The sequence below is a fragment of the Channa argus genome, chromosome 15 (genome assembly GCF_033026475.1).
Source record: "Channa argus isolate prfri chromosome 15, Channa argus male v1.0, whole genome shotgun sequence".
NCBI classification, from domain to species: domain Eukaryota; kingdom Metazoa; phylum Chordata; class Actinopteri; order Anabantiformes; family Channidae; genus Channa; species Channa argus.
Genome location: NC_090211.1, coordinates 1,101,310 through 1,121,279, shown reverse-complemented (window position 1 = coordinate 1,121,279; position 19,970 = coordinate 1,101,310). Strand labels below are relative to the sequence as shown.

The 19,970-nt window shown below is 42.0% G+C and overlaps 2 protein-coding genes and 1 long non-coding RNA gene across 4 annotated transcripts; 2 read left to right on the top strand and 1 right to left on the bottom strand.

The window, feature by feature from the left end:
* Positions 1 to 817: 817 nt before the first annotated feature.
* hoxb3a (homeobox B3a) lies at positions 818 to 8,973 on the top strand. The gene is made up of 2 exons (XM_067478232.1): positions 818 to 1,397; positions 5,411 to 8,973. The coding sequence occupies exons 1-2, from the start codon at positions 818 to 820 to the stop codon at positions 6,271 to 6,273; spliced, it is 1,443 nt and encodes a 480-aa protein (XP_067334333.1). The 3' UTR covers positions 6,274 to 8,973.
* LOC137100419 (uncharacterized) lies at positions 1,391 to 12,505 on the bottom strand. Its single transcript, XR_010910899.1, has 3 exons — positions 12,377 to 12,505; positions 2,813 to 3,022; positions 1,391 to 2,657 (listed from the first exon to the last, which is right to left on the bottom strand). It is a non-coding gene; the product is annotated as an uncharacterized lncRNA (long non-coding RNA).
* On the top strand, positions 12,483 to 16,150 carry hoxb2a (homeobox B2a). Of its 2 annotated transcripts, none has more exons than XM_067478234.1 (2): positions 12,483 to 13,772; positions 15,174 to 16,150. In XM_067478234.1, exons 1-2 carry the CDS (start codon positions 13,289 to 13,291, stop codon positions 15,995 to 15,997), a joined length of 1,308 nt encoding a protein of 435 aa, XP_067334335.1. In that variant the 5' UTR covers positions 12,483 to 13,288; the 3' UTR covers positions 15,998 to 16,150. The 2 variants fall into 2 exon arrangements, with proteins under 2 accessions (XP_067334335.1, XP_067334334.1); XM_067478233.1 differs by having other exon boundaries at positions 15,171 to 16,150.
* Positions 16,151 to 19,970: the final 3,820 nt, after the last annotated feature.

Genomic DNA, 19,970 nt, shown 5'->3' with positions numbered 1-19,970 from the left:
TGTGGAAGCAGAGGCTGACAGAAATAGGCTACCTACATCCGTCACAAAGGAAAAATCTATAGGAGCCACATTCACTGACGCCATTACACAACAAAACTTCACCTTCAACTTTAATAAAACAACAAAAATATAAACGCAGATTAGCTGACATAAAAAGTAGAAAAACTGCATATTTAATAATGTTTAAACCAATTCTGGAATGAGACGTAATCTCACAAGCGAAGTGAAGCTTAAAGTTTACTGTTGAAAATGAAAATAAATAGCATAGTAAATAACAGTATATTAAATAATAATTCAGATTAACTACCCCTATTAACAAATACCCCTATTAATAATAATTGTAGATGCGTTACGATAATAATAATAATAATAATAATAATAATAATAATAATAATAATAATAATAATAATAATAATAAATTAATAATAATAATAATAACAATAATAATACAACAAACGTAAATAAAACATAAATAACTCTATGGCGTGTGCTGAGAGAGGGAACGCAGTTTGCCCTCGTTGTGCCCCCTCCACTAGAGCATCTGCAGGCTGTGCACTGAGCTCAGAAAGGAGGGGAAGGGGAGGGGGGGGGTACGGAAAGAAAAGCAGTGGTTTCTATTCATGTCATGGCGCCTTTCATTGAAGGAAGATGGATTTATCGCTCTCATTTCTTTATTCTGCCTCTCCTAACCTTTAGGTCAGATTGCAGGGGACCGTTGGAGAGACACCGTCACGTGACCCCCGGTACCAAATGGTCTTCCGGCAGTGGGTTTCAGCAAGGACCGGAGCACTAGCAGACGCCGCCACTTCTCTCAGAAATGCAGAAGACGACATACTACGACAACTCCTCGACGCTTTTCGGTGGCTACTCGTCCTACCAGGTGCAAGGGGCGGCCGCAGCAGCCGCCGCCAACGGCTTTGGGGGCTACGATGCCCCGGTCCCAGTGTCCCACCACCAGTCGGCCTTCCAGTCTGCTCCCCATCTGGATGTAGATTCGTACCAGCGCTCTGCCTGCTCTTTACAGTCATTGGGTAGTAACAGCGGCCACCAGCAGCAGCTAGCCAAGACCAAGGAGCTGAATGGCAGCTGCATGCGCCCCAGCCTGCCGCCTGAGCACCACCCCGGCTCCCAGGTGTCCCCTCCACTGCCCCCCAACCCCAGCACCGGTAATACCGGGGCTCAGCAGCCGGGGGGCAGTACTGGGGTCTCTTCAGTCTCCAAATCAGCACCCAATAAGTCGTCCAATTCATCCTCCTCAACATCGTCCTCCACATCGCCCCCCTCTTCATCACTTCCCCCTAACCCGACCTTGGCCAAGCAGATCTTTCCGTGGATGAAAGAGTGTCGGCAGACGACCAAGCAGAAAAACTGTTCACCCAGCAACAACTCTGGCAACGGTGTGTTCCATTACACCTGTCTCTGTCTTTCTGCCTGTCTGTGCTTTGATTTCCCCCACACGCACAACTACAGCAACAATGTGAATAATTACTCCTGCAACCAGTCTGTCTCTCTCTCTCTCATTATTTCTTCTTTCAGCTCCTTCTGTTCTCTATCAATTTCTCCCTTCATTTTCACTTCCTCATTAGTGTCTTTGTTCTTAGTATCCTGCATTCTCCTCCTCATCCGCACATTCTTGCATCTCTTATTAACATCCTCTTTCAAAATAGATCCCCCAATGAGTTAAATGGGTTTATTGCCTATTAAGGCAAATAGGTTTCCATAGGCAGTGGTGAAGGCAGGGAAGTTATTTTGGACGAATAGTTATTAACTGGCATTGTGAGTTAGTCTGCTGTGATCCAAGATCATTTTACCCTTCTAATAATACCTTTAACTAATGTGGTAGAAGGGATGACGTCACTACAGCATTTAGTCGACATCTTCCTGAGATAGCGCGTTACAACTTTTTTGGGGGGTGAGTCTTTTGAATAACTAAAGTCCATCGGTAGGGCAACTTTCAAAACCTACCTATACCAACAGCCAATCGTTGGAGGCAGTCTGACAAATTTTCCTGAAAACCTAATGTAAATACGCTAAAAGTAGGAGAAAATTCTATGGTTTTAATGAGAAAGTACATTCAAATAATTTAGAAGGAAAGTTAAAGTTTTTTTTTATAGTTCAGTAATGTTTAGTCTTTTGTGCAACTTGCATTTGCACAAAGCGCTTCCTCGTAATTCCAGTGATGTTGATAAATGTAGCACTTAATTAATCCAATACTTCCTTAAAAACATAATTTGGCTCCAAATGTAGTCCGGCTAGTTATTAAGCTGCCACCACAAAATAAATCTGGAGAACAGTGTATGTTAAAGACAGAGGTAAAACTACAAGGTGGTTAGTCTGTGGCTTAACGTGACTAGCAGCAGGGGGGTAAGAGCAAATCTGACTCTGTCTGTTCATAAATACAAGTATCTCTTTTTTTATCTGTATAAATGTACATGTTATGGTTTTAGATAAATTCTAAAAATATTTCTGGGAAAGTGGAACAGTGACTTCTCAGAGTGAGGATGAAAGATGCAGCAACCCCAAGCTTGTGCGGGCCTATATTTAAACCTGTGCTCACCAACCACACCATATCTTGCAACTATCGCTAATGTAGCTACACTGAAGTCATGGGCGGTTGGATACGATGTTGTCCAACAGATAATTACCCATGAAATTACCTGAAAAGAAAGGAAAATACCAAAAGTTATGAAATGTATTCAATGACAATATATTTTTGAAACAAGGTCTAACTCTGTTTTTCTTTCCACTTGTAATTACTGTTATATTTAAAACAAAACATAAAAAAATATTGTCTTCAAGCAAACTTTCTTACCCTAACACTGCAATCATTTAAATGACAATCTTGCTGTAACCAGTTGTCCCAAGCTTACAGTCGGTTTCCTGTGAACCTTCATTCATTTGTACTTTCTCTTCATCCTTCTCTGCTTCCGCTCCTCCCCGTTTTATTATTTGCTTTCCCATTGCTTTCCTTCCAACCCTCACTGGCCTCCTCCTTTCCTGTCCACATCTTCTTGGAAAGCCACTGCAAGAAGGGAGATATTAACAGGGCAAATTTAAATGTCATGTATGATAACAGATTAATAGATTTTCATAGTGTGGAAGAATGACGTGCAGACACTTAAAATGAGTAGAAAATACAGCAGGTTGATGAATTTGAATATCATCTGCATGTGTGATAACAGGCAGACAGATATGTTTCTTAAATTGGTAGTGAACAATGAGGAAAAATATGTTCTGCCATAATGAATATCGGTCTTCAAAAGGCATTCAGTAGAATGGAGAGAGGGCTGAGAGGAGATTAGACTGTTTATTGATGAGAATTTGAAACAATCATTTAGAGAATAGCACAGTGAGACAGATGACACCATGGTTACCTCTCTCATCATTCTCTCTCTGTCCACAGAAATGAACATTACAGTCAGCTGTTTATACTGTTGAGAGAGGGATGGAATTAAAAGGAGAGGATCTCAACACTTGTTTTGAACTGTCCCGCATCAGCTATTATTAGCATGAACACATTGCAAACATGCACATATAGGCACATACCAATGTATTCATAACAGAGAAACTTTTGAGAAATTTGTGAGAAATTCTGAAACATGCGCACATGCACGGGCATCCTGAAATTCTCCAGACTTTCTGTCTGGAAGCGGTGCATGCGAGAACGCAAATCTCCGAGTGAGATGCTACCTGAAGTTTATCCTGCAAGCCCCCAGTGCTAAATGTGTTTGTTTGAGTTAGTCAAGCAGTTCAGCAGCTTTAGTTATTTATACAGATTCAGTTTTCACATGGATGGGTTCAAATGAGCGTTGGATCTTAGCATTTCACTCATGTTGCTCAAATGCGAAAAAGGAAATATAAATCTAGATTTTCACTCCTATTCCTAATTTTATAATTAACAGAACACTGCATATTCAATGGCTTTGCTAAGATTTCAGAATACAGAACACATTATTAGCAACCATTAATAATCTATTACACTTGCGTCAACTTTGACCTACTTTACTTGCTGTAGTTTAAACACTGATTCCTTCCATTTAGTTTGCAAATGAAAGACTGCTTACAACATTAGTCATACTAGGTTTGACCTTTATTAGACACACCTAGTTAAAAGCAATCAATCGTCAATTCTTAGCTGTGACAGTTGTAAGTTTCAGTTGTGGATGAGCCTTTTTGTAAGAGGCGTGGATTCAACTGTATAAATATTTTGGAGGCCGTAAGTTTGTTTTGCAGTTAAACTAATCTGTATATCAGTTTTACTATAGACTTGTATGAATTTGTTACTTGTCTGATAATTTGTCACCTAATGTTCCTACCATAACCCTCTGTGGCCAAAGCTAAAACACATATACGTTATAATCAAATGTAGTTTTATTACTTTATTTCGATAGTGGACAGGGATTTGGAAAGTAAGGCAGAAGTCCCTTTTTTTAAAGGGGTCTGCAGAATATGTTTTTTTTTATTAATGAACACAGTTATTTGCATCCTAAAAATGTCCCTTGTGATATTGTTTAGGCAGAACGTGTTTGCAGAACTGATACGAACAACAATATCCACTGTGGGCTGTACATCTTTTTCAACCCCTTTGGAACCAACCATTATTTACAACCTTAATCTAGATACATTGTAATGCAGTGGCAATATTGGGTAGAATTTAGGTTTAGGAGGCTCTGTGGCCTTAATACCAAATTATAAGATTCTTGCATATGTGTTGGCATTTTCATGACCTGCTCGCACTAATAGTGATTTACAGTGAGACATTTAGTTGCATGTTTTCACTGGTTTCCAAAGGTAATGAAATTCACTCATCTCAAATCAAACTAAGTCGAATCAGGTAAAAAAAATAATCCTGCAATCTGCAATTTATTCATCTTTATTCCTTCATCATCTACAGAACCACTGCAGCTCAGACCTCTCTGATGTCTGATGGAACTCTATTAGAAATCTGTGTTGCTATGACGTTGATGTCTTGAGAGGTTTGACTTTTTTGGTAATCAGATTGAAATGAGCTTCAGCTTCAACTTCAAGCTCCTGCCTGTAGTATTTGTGATGCAGCTGTTGTTGCTGTGGGGGTTGTGTTTTCAGCCAAGATACAATTTCTCTGCCCTCGGCCAGCACCGGGCCCTACATCTCTTAATAACTGCCACTGTTATGAAGTGTTGACAACTAATATCAAGGGATAATTCAGCCAGCCTGCCCAGACCACCCTCTGCTTTATTAAGAACCCGAATGCTTTCAATTTCCTCCAACATGCTGCTTGATTGCTTTATTTTCTCTTTACATTGTTGTTTTTTATCCTCTCTAAGCAGCTTTTTACTGTCCTCATTTTCTTTCTTTTTCACACCTACCTCTACCCCCTCGTAATTTTCTCTCTCTTTTTCTTTGTCTAACATTTTGTCCTCTGTTACAGCATCAGCAGGAGCAGAGAGTGGTAGCAGCGGGGAGAAGAGTCCCACTGGTGGGTCATCAGCATCGTCCAAGCGGGCTCGTACAGCATACACCAGCGCCCAGCTGGTGGAGCTAGAGAAGGAGTTCCACTTCAACCGGTACCTGTGCCGGCCACGACGCGTGGAGATGGCCAACCTGCTTAACCTCTCCGAACGCCAGATCAAGATTTGGTTCCAGAACCGACGCATGAAGTATAAGAAGGACCAGAAATCCAAGGGCCTGAGCTCCAGCTCTGGAGGGCCCTCGCCGACTGGCTCCCCACCCTTGCCCATGCAGTCTTCTGCCAGCTTCCTCAACTCAATACACCCCATGGGAGGGGGAGGAGGGGCAGGCTATGATGCCCCATCTCCACCATCCTTTGGCAAACCCCATCAAGGAGTCTCTTACTCCATGTCCACTGCCTACTCTAATGTCCCAATGAAGGGCTGCCCCTCACAGCAGAAGTACGGTGCCCCAGACCCGGACTACGGTGACCCCCATCCGCACCATGGCCTTGTGCAGGCCAACAATTCCAGCTATGGGACTCCCACCAACATGCAGGCCAGTCCAGTCTATGTGGGGGGTGGTAGCTATGTGGAACCCATGCCTGGCTCAGGGCCTACCATGTACGGGCTAAATCACCTTGGCCCCACACCACCCCACCACCAAACCATGGACTACAATGGTGCGGGGCCAATGTCGTCCACCAACCAGCACCATGTGGGTGGAGGGGGCCCCCCGGGGCCCTGTGACCCACCCACACACCCGACGTATACGGAGCTGTCGGCACACCACACCTCTACTCAGGGCAGAATCCAGGAAGCACCCAAGCTCACTCATCTGTAGCAGGTTTGGAAACAAAATGACAACGTAGGAAATAGTGAAGACACACAGAAAGTAACACAACGTGACTCACTAACAGACAAACAAGTGGGGACTGTAGTGCTGCAACAGGTTGACCGGAGAGACAAAACAAGACAGACAGGAGACATCCAATGGTTTGTCCTATGCTCCACAGCCAGAGAGGAGAAAAATCAGCCCCACCCTTTTTTCACTGGTTCAATTAAGAGCTGCATCAAGTCTGATTAGAGCCAGAGCTTTCACTGCTACCTTGAAAGGGCAGTTCATTTCATTTAAACAAGACAGGTTCTTTCTGTTTTACAACAGCAGTGATGCAGTCAGACCATTTGCAAATCATTCAAAAAGTGCAAAGCATTCTTCTTATAAATTCTTATAAATTTGGACCAAACAGTTTCTCTGAACTGCTTCACTTTTACGTCCTTATCATAGAAATAATGAAACCAAAAAATGTGAGTCGGTGAGATATTTACACTGTGCTAAAGTGTATTTCTTGGTCATGCACGAGAGACAAGGCGCAGTCCTCTATGGCCACACAGCGATAATAATTATCTGGAAGCGTGTCTGTTGGCACCAGTACAGAGACATATTGGCAACAGAATGGCATAACAAGATCTACAGTGAGCACCGCTGTTTAGTTCAAATTCATTAGTCTGATAATCTAGTGCAGAGTCAATCTGAAAACGTACACATCAGCTGCTGTGCTCTAACAAAGCTGATGGCGGATATTAGAGGGTGAGACTTACGAAAAACAAAAATTCAGGTCTCAATGAAGGAAAAATCTCTCCGTGAACTCTGCTATGTTACACGTTATTATAAAATCACTGCACCCTTATAATTTAGTAGTTCCAACAAACCTTCCTCCAGCAATTCGAATGTAATTCTGGACTTTTGCCAAACAGCGTTTTTTCTATGCGCGCGGCAAACTTCAACTGTACCTCAGCTAGTTCGTAGTAGAAACACATTACAGCTCGGTAAGAACTAGTATGTGGCTTAAAATTATTCTTCCCCAAAGACACACAAGCATATACAAACTGCTCTCCCGCCTGCTAAATGAAATAGTTGAGATTTTAATGGCCAGTTAACAAGGTGGTTAGATTTATGACACCAAGCTCTCTCCCCCTCCAGGCAACACATGTTGTTGTCAGGAGCTGAGCTATGTGGAGGGTTGTGCCTCTCCATCAGCCAGAGAGGGGGAGCACAAATATATGGCTCAAGCTGGCAGCACTCAACCACTGGATGCTTCTTCCTTCACTGTCTCTTTTTGTCTGCTGTCGTACCTGTCTCTGTCCATCCAGACCTTATCACTGCTACCCCACCATCCACCCCACTGCTGTTCGTGGCAGCAACACATGACTGAAGACAGCAAAATTTCCCACGATTCCCCACACATTGACACCCCTTCACACACACACACACACAAACAGACACACTCAGCACCCATCACTCTAACAGGGTTTAAAAAGCTAAACGCTCAAAAGCTAAACTAGTTCCCATAAACTAACCACACCTTCATGCACACAGTTATGCTAAGCTAGCTTTCTTTCATTGACACACATCCACAGCCAGGGTACGCAAGCTGTTGACAGATTCAAACAAACACACCAGAGGACATGGAAGAGACATTTGTATTGTTCTTATTTTAGCACATGATTGACACAGGGTAACTAATAAGAGTGGAGAACATTATTTATTTATGTTTGGGTAAGTCTTTGCTCTCCTTTCTCCCTCTAACTTAGGGTTCACTTACATTTGCGGGCACCGATGTGTCCACATTTTCTATTGTTTGTTTTGTTTTCACATATCTTGACTTTTAACGTGGATACAGGGTATATATTTGAACAAAAATGCATGTCCCAGAAACCTGAGCCGGTGTATATCAAGCATTAAAACAAAAACAACAGCTGGGGCTTATTTGCATGACGAATCAGTGAGGGCAGTTTAGAACCACACACACTAAACCCTTTCACCCAGTGTTAAAAAGTGAAAACCAAGCTGCATGTGTGTGGCTGACTCTTAACTGCTCTCGCCGATGTTCTGGAAGTAAACCTGTCGAACGGTTTTTAAAAGTGCAGATTTACACTCCTCACACCTGGGCATCATTGTTGCACTTAGAGTTTACATTTTGATGGTTAAAGGTAAAAAATAATATTAAATCTTATTTTGAAGACGGAAGGCCCTCCAATCAAAGCGTCTTTCGGCAATGTGTGTTCAAGTGAACATTCATATATAAATATTTATTTGTAATAGCCAGTTTAAAAAGACTTTCTGTTTTGTATTATTATTATTTATCCTTCATGTATTTATATTGAGGAAAAAAATACTGTACTTTTTTAGTATTTACCTGTTATGAAAGAAAAAAAAACATTGTGTTTCTTCTTGTCCATTGTACTGAAGTTACATTTTTTTAGTTCTTGTATTTTAGAAGAAAATATGTAGTTTTTATGTTCCTATAATGGCCCTTGTACATAAATGTCTTGGCTTGTACAGGGAAAAAAGCAAAGGTAGGGCTTGGTGACCCACCTTTGCATAGTCGGAAAATTTAGACAAGCTATTAGCTGGAAAAAAGAATGAGTCTTTTTGGAGAAAAAAAACTTCTTTCTTTGTCCTTTGTAGTTCCCTTTTCTTTCATTGTTGAGAGAGTTGTCTGTCGAACAATTCTTTAATAAAACATTATGTTATTCAGAACTATCGTGAGTTTTTTAAGAATCTCAGGAGTAACGAACTTGACTCGAACTATGATAAATAATTACTAGTATTATGCAATTGCGAAAACTGATAAAATACTGCTTGAAAAAAAAAAAACTTTTTGTACAGTTGTGCTGATTCCTGTAGCATCATTTAATTTAAAGTGTTGTTTGCACTGTTGGGCTACTCCTACGCTATTAGCTGCAACCTAAACAATTAGTGTTTCTTAATACTAAAAGTACCAATCCGAAGATACAAAGCATTGCAATCGTCATGTTATTTAGATCGATTTAAATCCTGCAATAGTGGAACACTTGCGAGGCAAAGCAATGCTTCTCCTGATGCCTAGATGTAGGTGTGAGAGAGGAGGGCTCCAGTCCAGGGTTGCCCCGTGACACTAATGAAAGTTTTGAATCATCATATTCAAAATGATGAAAATTAGACCCACGTGTAACACGATTAACGTTTCGGAAAACACAGAACGTGGGTGTTTAACTGCCAGAGTACTTGGTAGTTGTACTATTTCACCAATACAGACTTTTATGCTGTTTGGCTGGTGGCTGCTATTTATTTACCAGGACCAATAATGCGCCAATGTTAAATACTGGACTGCAATCCCAGCCAAAGTCTAGTGTTTCATTTATGAAGTATTCCAGTACTACAACCTGATGCCACAGCTGTTGCCACATGATCACAGTTAGAAGGTGCCAGACCTCAGCTCTGTTGGTTTTTGATAACTCATTACTCATTTGATCTATCGTTCGAAGTTAAAAGCTCCAACTCACTCAGAGCCAGCGTCAATATCAGTGTAAACCTTTCTCACGATGTTGTAGCTGAAAGATTTTTCTGCAGCTGCCCTGAAGAAAACATTTAAGAGTCAATTTCAATGAAATAATAAAAATACAGTTAGGCCAAATGAGTATAGGCTTAAATATAATCTGACATATTTATGATTCATCTTCATGTTAATCTTGTGAAATATAGGGAGAGGCAAGGTGGCTTTAAGGCAACTGATGTGCTAAGGAGCCGTTTGCGTCATAGGTGATCTGACAGTCTACAGTTTCCTCAGATACTCTGAAAATGGAGAGCAAGACCTTGAGTTGTGGCAGAAAACTCTGAAACAATGTATTGTGTCAAAATAGAGCAAGACAAGTCAGACATTCATGAGATAGTTGGAGATGTGTAGTCTTTTTAATTATGCATTTATTTATTTGCTATGTAATGTTTAGTTATTTCAGAATTGACTGAGGTACTTCACTTTGATTTGTTATGTGTTGCTATTATAATATTTAATATTTAAAACATCCATGTTCACTCTTAGACAAAATTAAATGCTACACTTTGTCTACACATAATAGGAGACGAATAAGCCACATGTGACGCATATTGTAGCTACTGAACTTTCAGCAAACACATCCTGATCCTCCTGCTATAGCTGTGACCTGTGTTAATGTTTATGACTAAAAAAAATAAAAGCCCCGGGGCCTGCGCCATTGCCTGGTCACGTGGTCTCTACCCCCCACCCTGTTTCTCTATCACTCTCCAGCTCGCGCGTGCTCAGTGGCCCTGAGAGCCGCATAAAACTTGAGACATAAATCAGACTCCCATAAATAATGGCCGCACTTCCCTTTACATCTCCATTGGACTAACAGACAATAAAAACACCAATAAGCAGAGATTGGATCTAATTTATTGCCTCATAAAAGCAGACGGAGAGGTCGCCTCGGCTTTAGCAACGCAGCCACCGCTGAGCACAGTTCAGTTATTACTGTAAAACACACTCGGTGACTGGTCCATACACAGAATTAGAGCACTGCTCACATGTTATAACTGCATTTTAATCGGACTGGCTTCTTTAGGTGTATAGAAAGCGGGGATGCTACGGAAATGGCCAGATTCTGTTTTAGGCGTGTACGAGCTACTATCTGACATAATAACAATGTCAATGATAACGTCAATAATAACAATAATGGTTGTATTAATGGTGATTGTAAAAAGTTGTCGTTTTTTAACCTAAAACCCATCTGAAACTTTTTAAAACTAGAACACTTGCCTACAACATATCAAAATAGTCCACAAATTAGTACTAGCTGCAATTAAAATGTAATCTTTAAATACAATTATTACATGAAACCCAATAAATTTAAATTAAACAATACAAAAAAAATACTAAAACTGCCTTTATAAGTAAAAAAAAAAAAAGCAAAAGCAAAACTGACTGCAAAAGCACTGCTGCATAAAACACAGTAAAATAAAACAAATAATCATAAGACGGTTCCACTAAATAAGGTGCTCAAAAAAGTCCCCAACTTAAGTAGATCAATCGTTGGTCCTCATGCGAATACTGTTATAACAAGAACAGCATCCGGTCTTCACCAAACTCCCAGTAAATGTCTCAAAACTCTACAAAATCAAATCCTTTTTTGTTTAAATCGTCGACAAAAATGAGACAAAGTCTCAACAAAGTGAAACGGTGCAGTATATTGTGGTACTGGAGCTCAGTCAGCAGCTTGTGTATATTTAGCCTGTGTTTGGTGTCTGTCTGTATATGTGTGTGCGTGTGTGTGTGTGTGTGTGTGTGTGTGTGTGTGTGGCTACGACCTACTCGCTGCCTTCGCTTTCTGCTGCTCTCAATGGCTATAACTCCCACACACATTTCTGCTTTTTCTGGCTCTTTTTCTTCAGAGTCAGGGGGCGCAGCCAAAGGCATGAGAAAGAGGAAGAAAAAAAAGGGGGAGAGCGAGAGAAAAGCTTTTATCACTTTAGTCCTGGCTTATGTCTTTAAACCCCGCAGATAAAATATTTTTGCAGACGTTTCTGTTGCGCGTAAAAGGCCTTGTAAAAAATATTGAGAAATGCCTGGAGACGGGACTTGTAGGAGGGAGATAGAGAGGGTACGGCTGTGGCCTTTCTTGTTATTTAGGGAGTGAGAGAAGCTGCTGTCAGCCTCTTTGCAGGAAGAGAAAGATTGATCACCGCACTTCTTTTTTTCCACTCGGGGCTCCTTGGGCTTTCCAAAAAAATTTCCTCTCATAAACTCCCGAGTTCCTGATCTTTCTAAAAATCTACATTTGCGTCCTGTCAAGTCTGAAGGCCATAGCCCCCGCTCTCTTACTATAAACAATCACATTACTGCTGCTGTAGTATTATTTTTACTCTTAGAAGAAACTGGAGGCCTGCTGTGCTCTCCCCTCCTTTTTCTACTACGACCTCGTTGTGAACCCTCTCTCACCGCGTAAACACACCGAACATTTTTAACACACACACGAAACTGCAGAGAGAGTAGGTGAGGAAGAAAGCGCGGTAGCTTTGTAAGAGCATGTTAACAGACTATTTTAGGTTGACGTTATTTTTAGATATTTTTTATGCAAAAACAGCAGAATGAAACGTGAAAAATACGCACCAACTGGCTCCCTCTCTTCTCATTTCCTCACAGTTAAATCTAAGCTGCTGTCTCTGTGCTCTGTTTGAAGCCAATCTGTTTCATCTCCTGCCGCTAAGGAGAAAACTCCATCATCCTCTCCTCCTGAGCTGCAGCACAATATAAAAGCCTCTCCATGTTTTTGTATCTAACTTTAAGATTTTCACCCTCTGTCACACTTGATAAGATTAATGAGCTGAGTGCTGTAAACAGTTTTTTTTTTTTTTCTTCCTTCTGAAGGAGCCATATTGTAAACGGCGCTGGCCAGCTCCGCTCACTTGATGTTAACCGTCATTACATCACCCAGAGGACCGAAAGATGTTCTTTTGTTCGTGCGTAAAACCGGGCCGGGATGTGTCGATCCACCGCCCACACGGCGCACATGGCGACCGGCCGCCATCATGTTTTTTTTTTTTCTCCCCACATTTCACCCCCCGTTAAGAGCAGACAAAAGCAGCTAGTCTATGATGCAGCCTCGCTTTGCCACAGCATTTGGTAGAAAAATAATAATGTTGCTTCCCACAGCCATCGCCACCGCCAGGCCCGAGCTCTCCATTGGTTGTTTTGGGTCACATGACCAGGAATTGGCTGCAATTTCGTCCCATAGTTCTTCAGTTTAGCCTACCCAGGTCCCCATACGCTAGTAATATCACCAATATACACAATTATTATATAGCCACCGCATTTACGCCATTGCGGTCAAGCGCCTACATGCTCGTGCGTTTTTTGTTGTTGTTATTTTTTTTAAGAAACCATATTGGTTTGTATGTGTGTATGTGTATGTGTGTGTGCGAGCGTGCGCGCGTGTGTGTATATGTTTGGGTTTTTTTATTTTGGGGAAGGGATTGTTCGGGGGGACTCGCTGTTTGAGGCTGAACCTGGTTTGTGGGAGCTATGAATTTTGAATTTGAGAGGGAGATCGGTTTTATAAACAGCCAGCCGTCCCTAGCAGAGTGCCTGACGTCCTTCCCCGCCGTCCTGGAGTCATTTCAAACTTCATCAATCAAGGAGCCGACAGTAATTCCGCCTCCCTTCGAGCACACCATCCCCAGCCTCAGCCCCTGCACAGCCAGCCAGCCGGGACCGGCTGCTAGGAGCCTGCAAGACCGGAGAACCTCCGCCACTAATGGCCTCCCGACGCACCACCGAGCCGCACAGCAGCCGTGCCCGCCCGGCCAGGCCCCTGCATCGTCCAGGGCCACCCCGGCCGGTCCGCCAGCCCACGAGTTCCCCTGGATGAAGGAGAAGAAGTCATCTAAAAAGTGCCTAAAGCCTGGTGGCAGCTCTAGCGGTGGCGGATCCATCATCCCCCCCGCCTCGTCATCCCCATCGCCCAACGCCTCCGGGTACGCCTCGGCGGGCATCGAGTCACCCACAGGTCGGTATGCTGGGATAAGGGAACCAGAATGTGTTTGTGTGATGGGAGCGTGAGGGCTGAGCACCATGATTTCTGATTTTTTTGGTTTGCAACTTCACTTCTACTAAAAAAAACAATCATTTCACGCAGCATTTGTGTATGTCTGGGTTCTACAGTGCTGTGATGCTATGTCAGCGGGGAAGCCATAACTAGACCACCGCATTATGCTGCAGTGCTGTATACACAGTCTCATCATGCATTTAAACAAGCAGCCATTAACGTCTCTTACACATTACATGTTCCATTTGAAGGATCAATATTTATATATCAGCTGTATGCTGAGTGCAGACCTTCTCATCCTCATGCTTCTAACAACCTCTACCCTACATTTCCAGAGTGCATTCTGCCCATATAGAATTATGCATAGTGCGTAAAGACGCACAGTGTTTTTCTTTATCCATCCTGCAGATGACTGCTGCTGCAGCCCATATAATTCAGCTCAATGGGTGGTGTTCTTTCAGATCAGCAACAGCAGCAGCAGCAGCAGCAGCATCACCTTTGTATTATATATTCATAACACTGAGATGGTAGCCATATTGGATGGAGGTAGAAAATATATGGTGACTGGGGGAGGGGATATGAGGATAGGATGCAGACTGCACCCAATCTGATTTTTAGAGTATTAGGTCACTTTGGTATTTTACCCGGACCCTCCTGCACGCGCATTTATTTTCTCGCACACACACACACAAAATCTCACCCCCATTTAATTTTTAATTGAAATTCTTGTTTTCTCCTCTTCCTTTCTCGCCCAGTTACCTGCCTTTTCTGATCTCCACCATGAGCTCCTTCGTGAATTGTACTTAGTTCTAACACATACCGCCACATTTCACATCGACATACCCATATTTCCCTGCACATTTCCTCCCTATCACATGATTTTTATTTTCCGCTCTGTGCCTGTCTCTGTAGCCTCTCACTGCAAGCTGCATGGTTTTACAAAGGAGAGAACCCCACTCTGACATTATGATCATTTGTCTTTATTTGCGCTTTGTTTAGATGTTCTTTTTTCTTTCTTTTCTTTTTTCTTTTCCTTTTTTACCAACAACAAACTGGTTCGCTCTTATGGTTATGACGTTAGCTGCCACTGTAATTGGAAGGAGATTTTTTATGAGACCTTTTGTTTTATTACAGACAGGAGAGCCGGGGGTATTTGTGCTTCATGCTGAAGCAGCTTATTTTTTGGCTCCAAATCTTACAAGCGATAAAGTTGTAGAGGTTTTATTGTTTTTTCACGAGGTAGATTACAATTGGAAGTTAAACTAAACATAAAATTCAAATTAAAAAATGAGGACAAGATAGCTTCAAAAGGTTTTAACAACAGCTCCTCTACTTAAATGCTCTGGCTTTGTTTCCCAGTAGACCCGACCCAGGCGGGTCTGGATGGTGGAGGAGCCGGCTCTCGTCGGCTGCGCACCGCCTACACCAACACGCAGCTGCTGGAGTTGGAGAAAGAGTTCCACTTCAACAAGTACCTATGTCGGCCCAGGAGGGTGGAGATCGCCGCGCTTTTGGATCTGACTGAGCGACAGGTCAAAGTGTGGTTCCAGAACCGGCGCATGAAACACAAGCGTCAGACGCACCACCGGGACGGCGCTGGTGGAGGAGGAGGCCACGAATCCAGCGACCCGGGCGGGTTTGAGCCGCTCGAAGGCGCCGATGCCTCATCTCCATATTCGAGCCAGCCGCTGGAGGCATCTGGCACCGGGGACGCAACATCGGAGGGTGAGACTGGGAGCGGCAATCTATCTTCGACCGCCTACGCTAATGACAGCGGGGACAATGCGCAGCGCAAGCCGGAGGAGGGAGGTCATTTGAGCTGCCCACCCTTGCTTGGGGCATCTGGGTCTTCTGACGCCGCTGCGATTCATAACTCCCCGCCGGCGTTCAGCGCCACAAACTCCGCTGACAACCCCGTCCCGATGCAACTGAGCGAGACCGGGCCCGCGGCAGCAGAGCCGGATCCTTCGTTCTCTGAACAGCGGGACAGCTCCACCTCTTCCTCTGCTCCTCCTGCCGCCTCCTCCTCATCGGCGCTCCCGGACCTGACCTTTTTTGCCGGGGACCCCTGCCTGTCACCCAGCCTGCAGAGCTCTCTAGACAGCCCAGTGGATTTCTCCGAGGAGGACTTCGATCTGTTCACAAGCACACTGTGCACCATAGACCTGCAGCACCTCAACTTCTGATGCCAGCTGCCACCTTTATATAATGACGATAATTAAAAAAAAAAACAAAAAAAACAATAAGAATAAAAAAGTTTTAAAAATGAAAAGGGACAGGCCTGTGTGGAACAATCGAGCGGAGGAGTCAACACTCGGCGAGGACTCAAAAGAATAAAAGCTTCTCGGCAACATTCCTGAAACATTTCTGAATGGAAATCACGATGGTTTGAAAAGTTTTTTCCTCATCAACTGATTGGTTTTATTTTAAGGCTAAAATGTAGTTGAAGTGAAATGCCGTTAAGTTTATTTATTTTATTTTAAGCCTCAAAGGATTTTTTTTTTCCTTCACTGTCGAAACGTTGTGGATTTTTCTCCTTTCTTGTCCAAATTTCATGTTTTTATTACCTTCCTTGTTCTGGATCGATTTTGTTAAAAGAAAAGATTGACCCTTCTCAGTGAGCGTGGATTTTCTTTTTATTATTATTATTATTATTATTATTTAATATGTTTCTAGTCCATTCTGGTGCAGCTTCATGGATCTTTAATAACTCAGGAACTGCTCACGGAGTCTTGGTGCAGAGAGCTGGACTGCGTTTGAAGTGAATTAATTCTCTCTGACACAAGAAGAGAGAGGAAGCCCTGCTGACGACCCGAGTTTTAGACCCTAGTTTATTTATTGAGATTCTTTAATAGTGAAAATCCAAATTATTTATTGTACATATATTTTCATAGTGGAATAATAATAATAAAACACACAAACATTTACGATGTGGCCCATGTCGTTCTGTTTTATAGCCTGGGAATTTATGGAGTGCTGAATATTATAAAAAAAAAATGATGTCGTGCAGTAAATATATTTTAATACCTATAACCTTAATAGTAGAGAGCATTTATAATACATATAAAATGTTTAGAACATTATTATATTAGTAGGCTTATTATTGTAATAATGTAGTTTTTGGGGAACAGTTATTAAAAACAGTAGTGGATTTTTTTTTTTTTTGCACAGGTCCTACATAATTAACATGATGTTATGTTTGTTATCACATTCAACTATTAGCAATTATAAATCTTCCACTTTTATTATTTCGGATCTATTTTTTATTTTCTTATTTGACTATAACTAAGTTAGGACTCACAATTTAAACTGAATGCCGATTTTAGATTAGTGTTTGGATTCGTCCACTTTTCCCACACCCAAGCCTGCAGCATAAATGTGGCCTGGCATGGCTCAGAACGGCACAGCTTACTTGTGTTTGCATAGCGATAACCCCGATTTAAAGAAAGTGTGCAGATTTTTTTTTTTTTTTTTTAAAAAGCAGAGAAACGCTCCAGAGCTGCAGGATCACTGCTTTTCTCGGTCCTAGTGCAGCATAGCATGGCTCGGCTGTATGGAGGAGCGGGCTAATGGTTAGAGAGCAGCATCCTGTGACACTGAGACCTGCAGCCTACTGGCCTTGTGCTGCGTGAGCGTGGGAGTTTAGCTTGAGAACTGTCTCCTATTGTTCAAGCTCATAGATGCTGAATGTGAAGCTAACGGTGAGTTTATGTGTGTGTGTGTGGATGTGATGCTAACTAGCTGCTCCTCCTCCAGAAGAGTCAAAATGGCGCTGAAGACAAAGCAGGATGTGAACAATGAGCAGTGGCAGCCATTACAAGATGACTGGCTCACTGTGACAGGCAGTGTGTGCATGCGTGTATGTGTGTACGTGTGTGTGCCGGCAACTGAAAGAGAAAAAAAAAATCTAATTAAGAATTAGGCTGCTGCTCAAAATAGATTTAGCTTTTGTCTGTTATATTCAATACTACTAATAAACTACTATCTTTATTTCCTTGCACTGAATTTAAAGCCAATTCACACCATGTTCAGTGAAGATGTGGAACGTGGACTTAATGTGTAAAGCTGAAAACAACACAACCTTGACTGAACAGGCTGAGCTCTCCCACAGAGGAGAATCCACTTTTTGTCATTTAAACATCACAGCTTCATTGGGAGTCCTGGACTGTGAGAGCTATTACTCACTCTATGTCTGACTGATGATTACATATTAATGTTAAATCAGTGTGATAAAATCCACTTAGCAGGCAACTGTCAGCAAAACTAATATTGTTCTCTTTCTGCTGGAACAATATAACACAAAAAACTGCTTTCAAATAAACCCAGCTGAGATCCAAGGGTGTGACTGCAAGTTCTTACAGTCTACTGTATACAGTAGATAGTTCCTATGGGAACAATACATAACAAGGAAGAAACAGCTGAACGTCCAAAGTGGTAACCACGTATGAAAGACATACTTTCATATTTGAAAAATTCCAAGTTGCATCTTCTCTTAAACGAATCTTCTGCAGCATTAAAATATATGTTTTATTTAATCAAGATTGATTAATATGATCTCATTCATTTGTTCATCAAATTCATTTTCATAGTGACTTTAATTTATGTCAAAACCTTAATTGTCACATGTTGAAATAATTATGGAAATTTGAACTTGCAACTAAGAAATACCAACACGTTCTGCAACAGTTATTAAGTTGTGCCCCTTTGTACATCGTTGGTGCATCATGTTGACACCACAGGACACCTGGCGTTATTGGACGAATTGAATGAAGACATATTTAACCAGCAAGGTGATGTGTCTGGGATGCTGTGTTTGTAATAGTTTTAGAACAACAATGAAGGTTTACGGCACAGACAAACAAGCCAATCCAGCCTGCAGGCTGACTAGTCAGCAATCGTAAGTACAGAAGATTCAGTGTCTGTATGGTGATTGTGGACAATACGAGTAATTTAAAAAAAATAACTCAAATTATTCCTTTAAGCTTTCCTCTGTCTTTTATGTGTTAACATAACACTGTCTCTCCAGCTGAATAAATACTCCAGATGATGTCATCTGTAGGAGTTCTTTTTAGATGGTTTAGATGTTGTCTCATGGTCCTCAACAAGTCTTTTAAATGACATCATCTGACCTGATAAATGTCTCCAGATAGTTTAATACAGGGAATGCTAAGGGATTTTTTTTATATTTTTCATAAACAAATACTCCTTCAAGTAGAACCACAGGACTCAAATTGAAAATGTACCCTTTAAGCTCCTATGAAGAGTGTATCAACCATGGGGCTGTGTTTACCAGATTCAGGACCGGGGTGTTCGTATGGTACACAGTCACTGCAACACACACTTCCTCTCCCCTGTAACCATCCATCTAAGTGTATTGTATAGACAATAAGATTACAGCAGAGTACATCTCTATGCTGGGAGACATATCTCACCTTCTGAGTGCATGTAAGTGTGTGTGAGGGAGAGATTGTGTGTGTGTGTGTGTGTGTGTTCCAATAATCTCGCTCTCTCCTGGCTGTCACCGCCTGTCGGCCCGCTGCCATGCTGTAATACACGCACTGCTCCTTTATCTCTTGCATCACTGTCACCATCACTGTTATGATTTCTGCCCATGTGTTTGTGTGTGTGTGTGTGTGTGTGTGTGTGTGTGATATTGCATAACTCAGGCGTGATAGATCACCCACTTAGCAGCAGTGGTGAAATATGCGAGTGGTGGATTTTTATCATCCTGGGCATGAAGAGGAAACTTTACCTTCACACACACACACACACACACACTCAGTCAGTCCTGCTGCAGACACTGGCTGCTGATACACACTGCAAACTGGAAGGTAAAGTGATAGGACTAATTAGAAGAACAAAAATTAACTGTTTATGGTGGGTTTCCTACAGCATTTCTTCAAAATGGTTTATGAAAGCAAATAAAATGAACAGCTTATTATCAAGGAGTTAACCAGCAATAGACTTCCAATTGACTAATTATGATCAAATCCCTTTGTTATTGCTGAGCAGAATTTACTCATGTATGTCATTTCTAAGCAGTTTGCTCTGCTTTGGTTCAGTGAACCGGTTTGGTTTAGTCTCCTTTCATCCATTAAAGCAAACCAAAATGCATCAGGGGAAGTCGTGAGAATTGTCTTGTTCACGCACTTCTTAAAG

Bases quoted from the DNA above. Each gene is read 5' to 3' on its own strand.
- hoxb2a (XM_067478233.1), top strand. From the start codon at position 13,289: ATGAATTTTGAATTTGAGAGGGAGATCGGTTTTATAAACAGCCAGCCG. The intron at 13,773-15,170 runs GTCGGTATGCTG...TTTGTTTCCCAG, and splicing joins GGGCATCGAGTCACCCACAG to TAGACCCGACCCAGGCGGGT.
- hoxb3a (XM_067478232.1), top strand. From the start codon at position 818: ATGCAGAAGACGACATACTACGACAACTCCTCGACGCTTTTCGGTGGC. The intron at 1,398-5,410 runs GTGTGTTCCATT...CCTCTGTTACAG, and splicing joins CAGCAACAACTCTGGCAACG to CATCAGCAGGAGCAGAGAGT.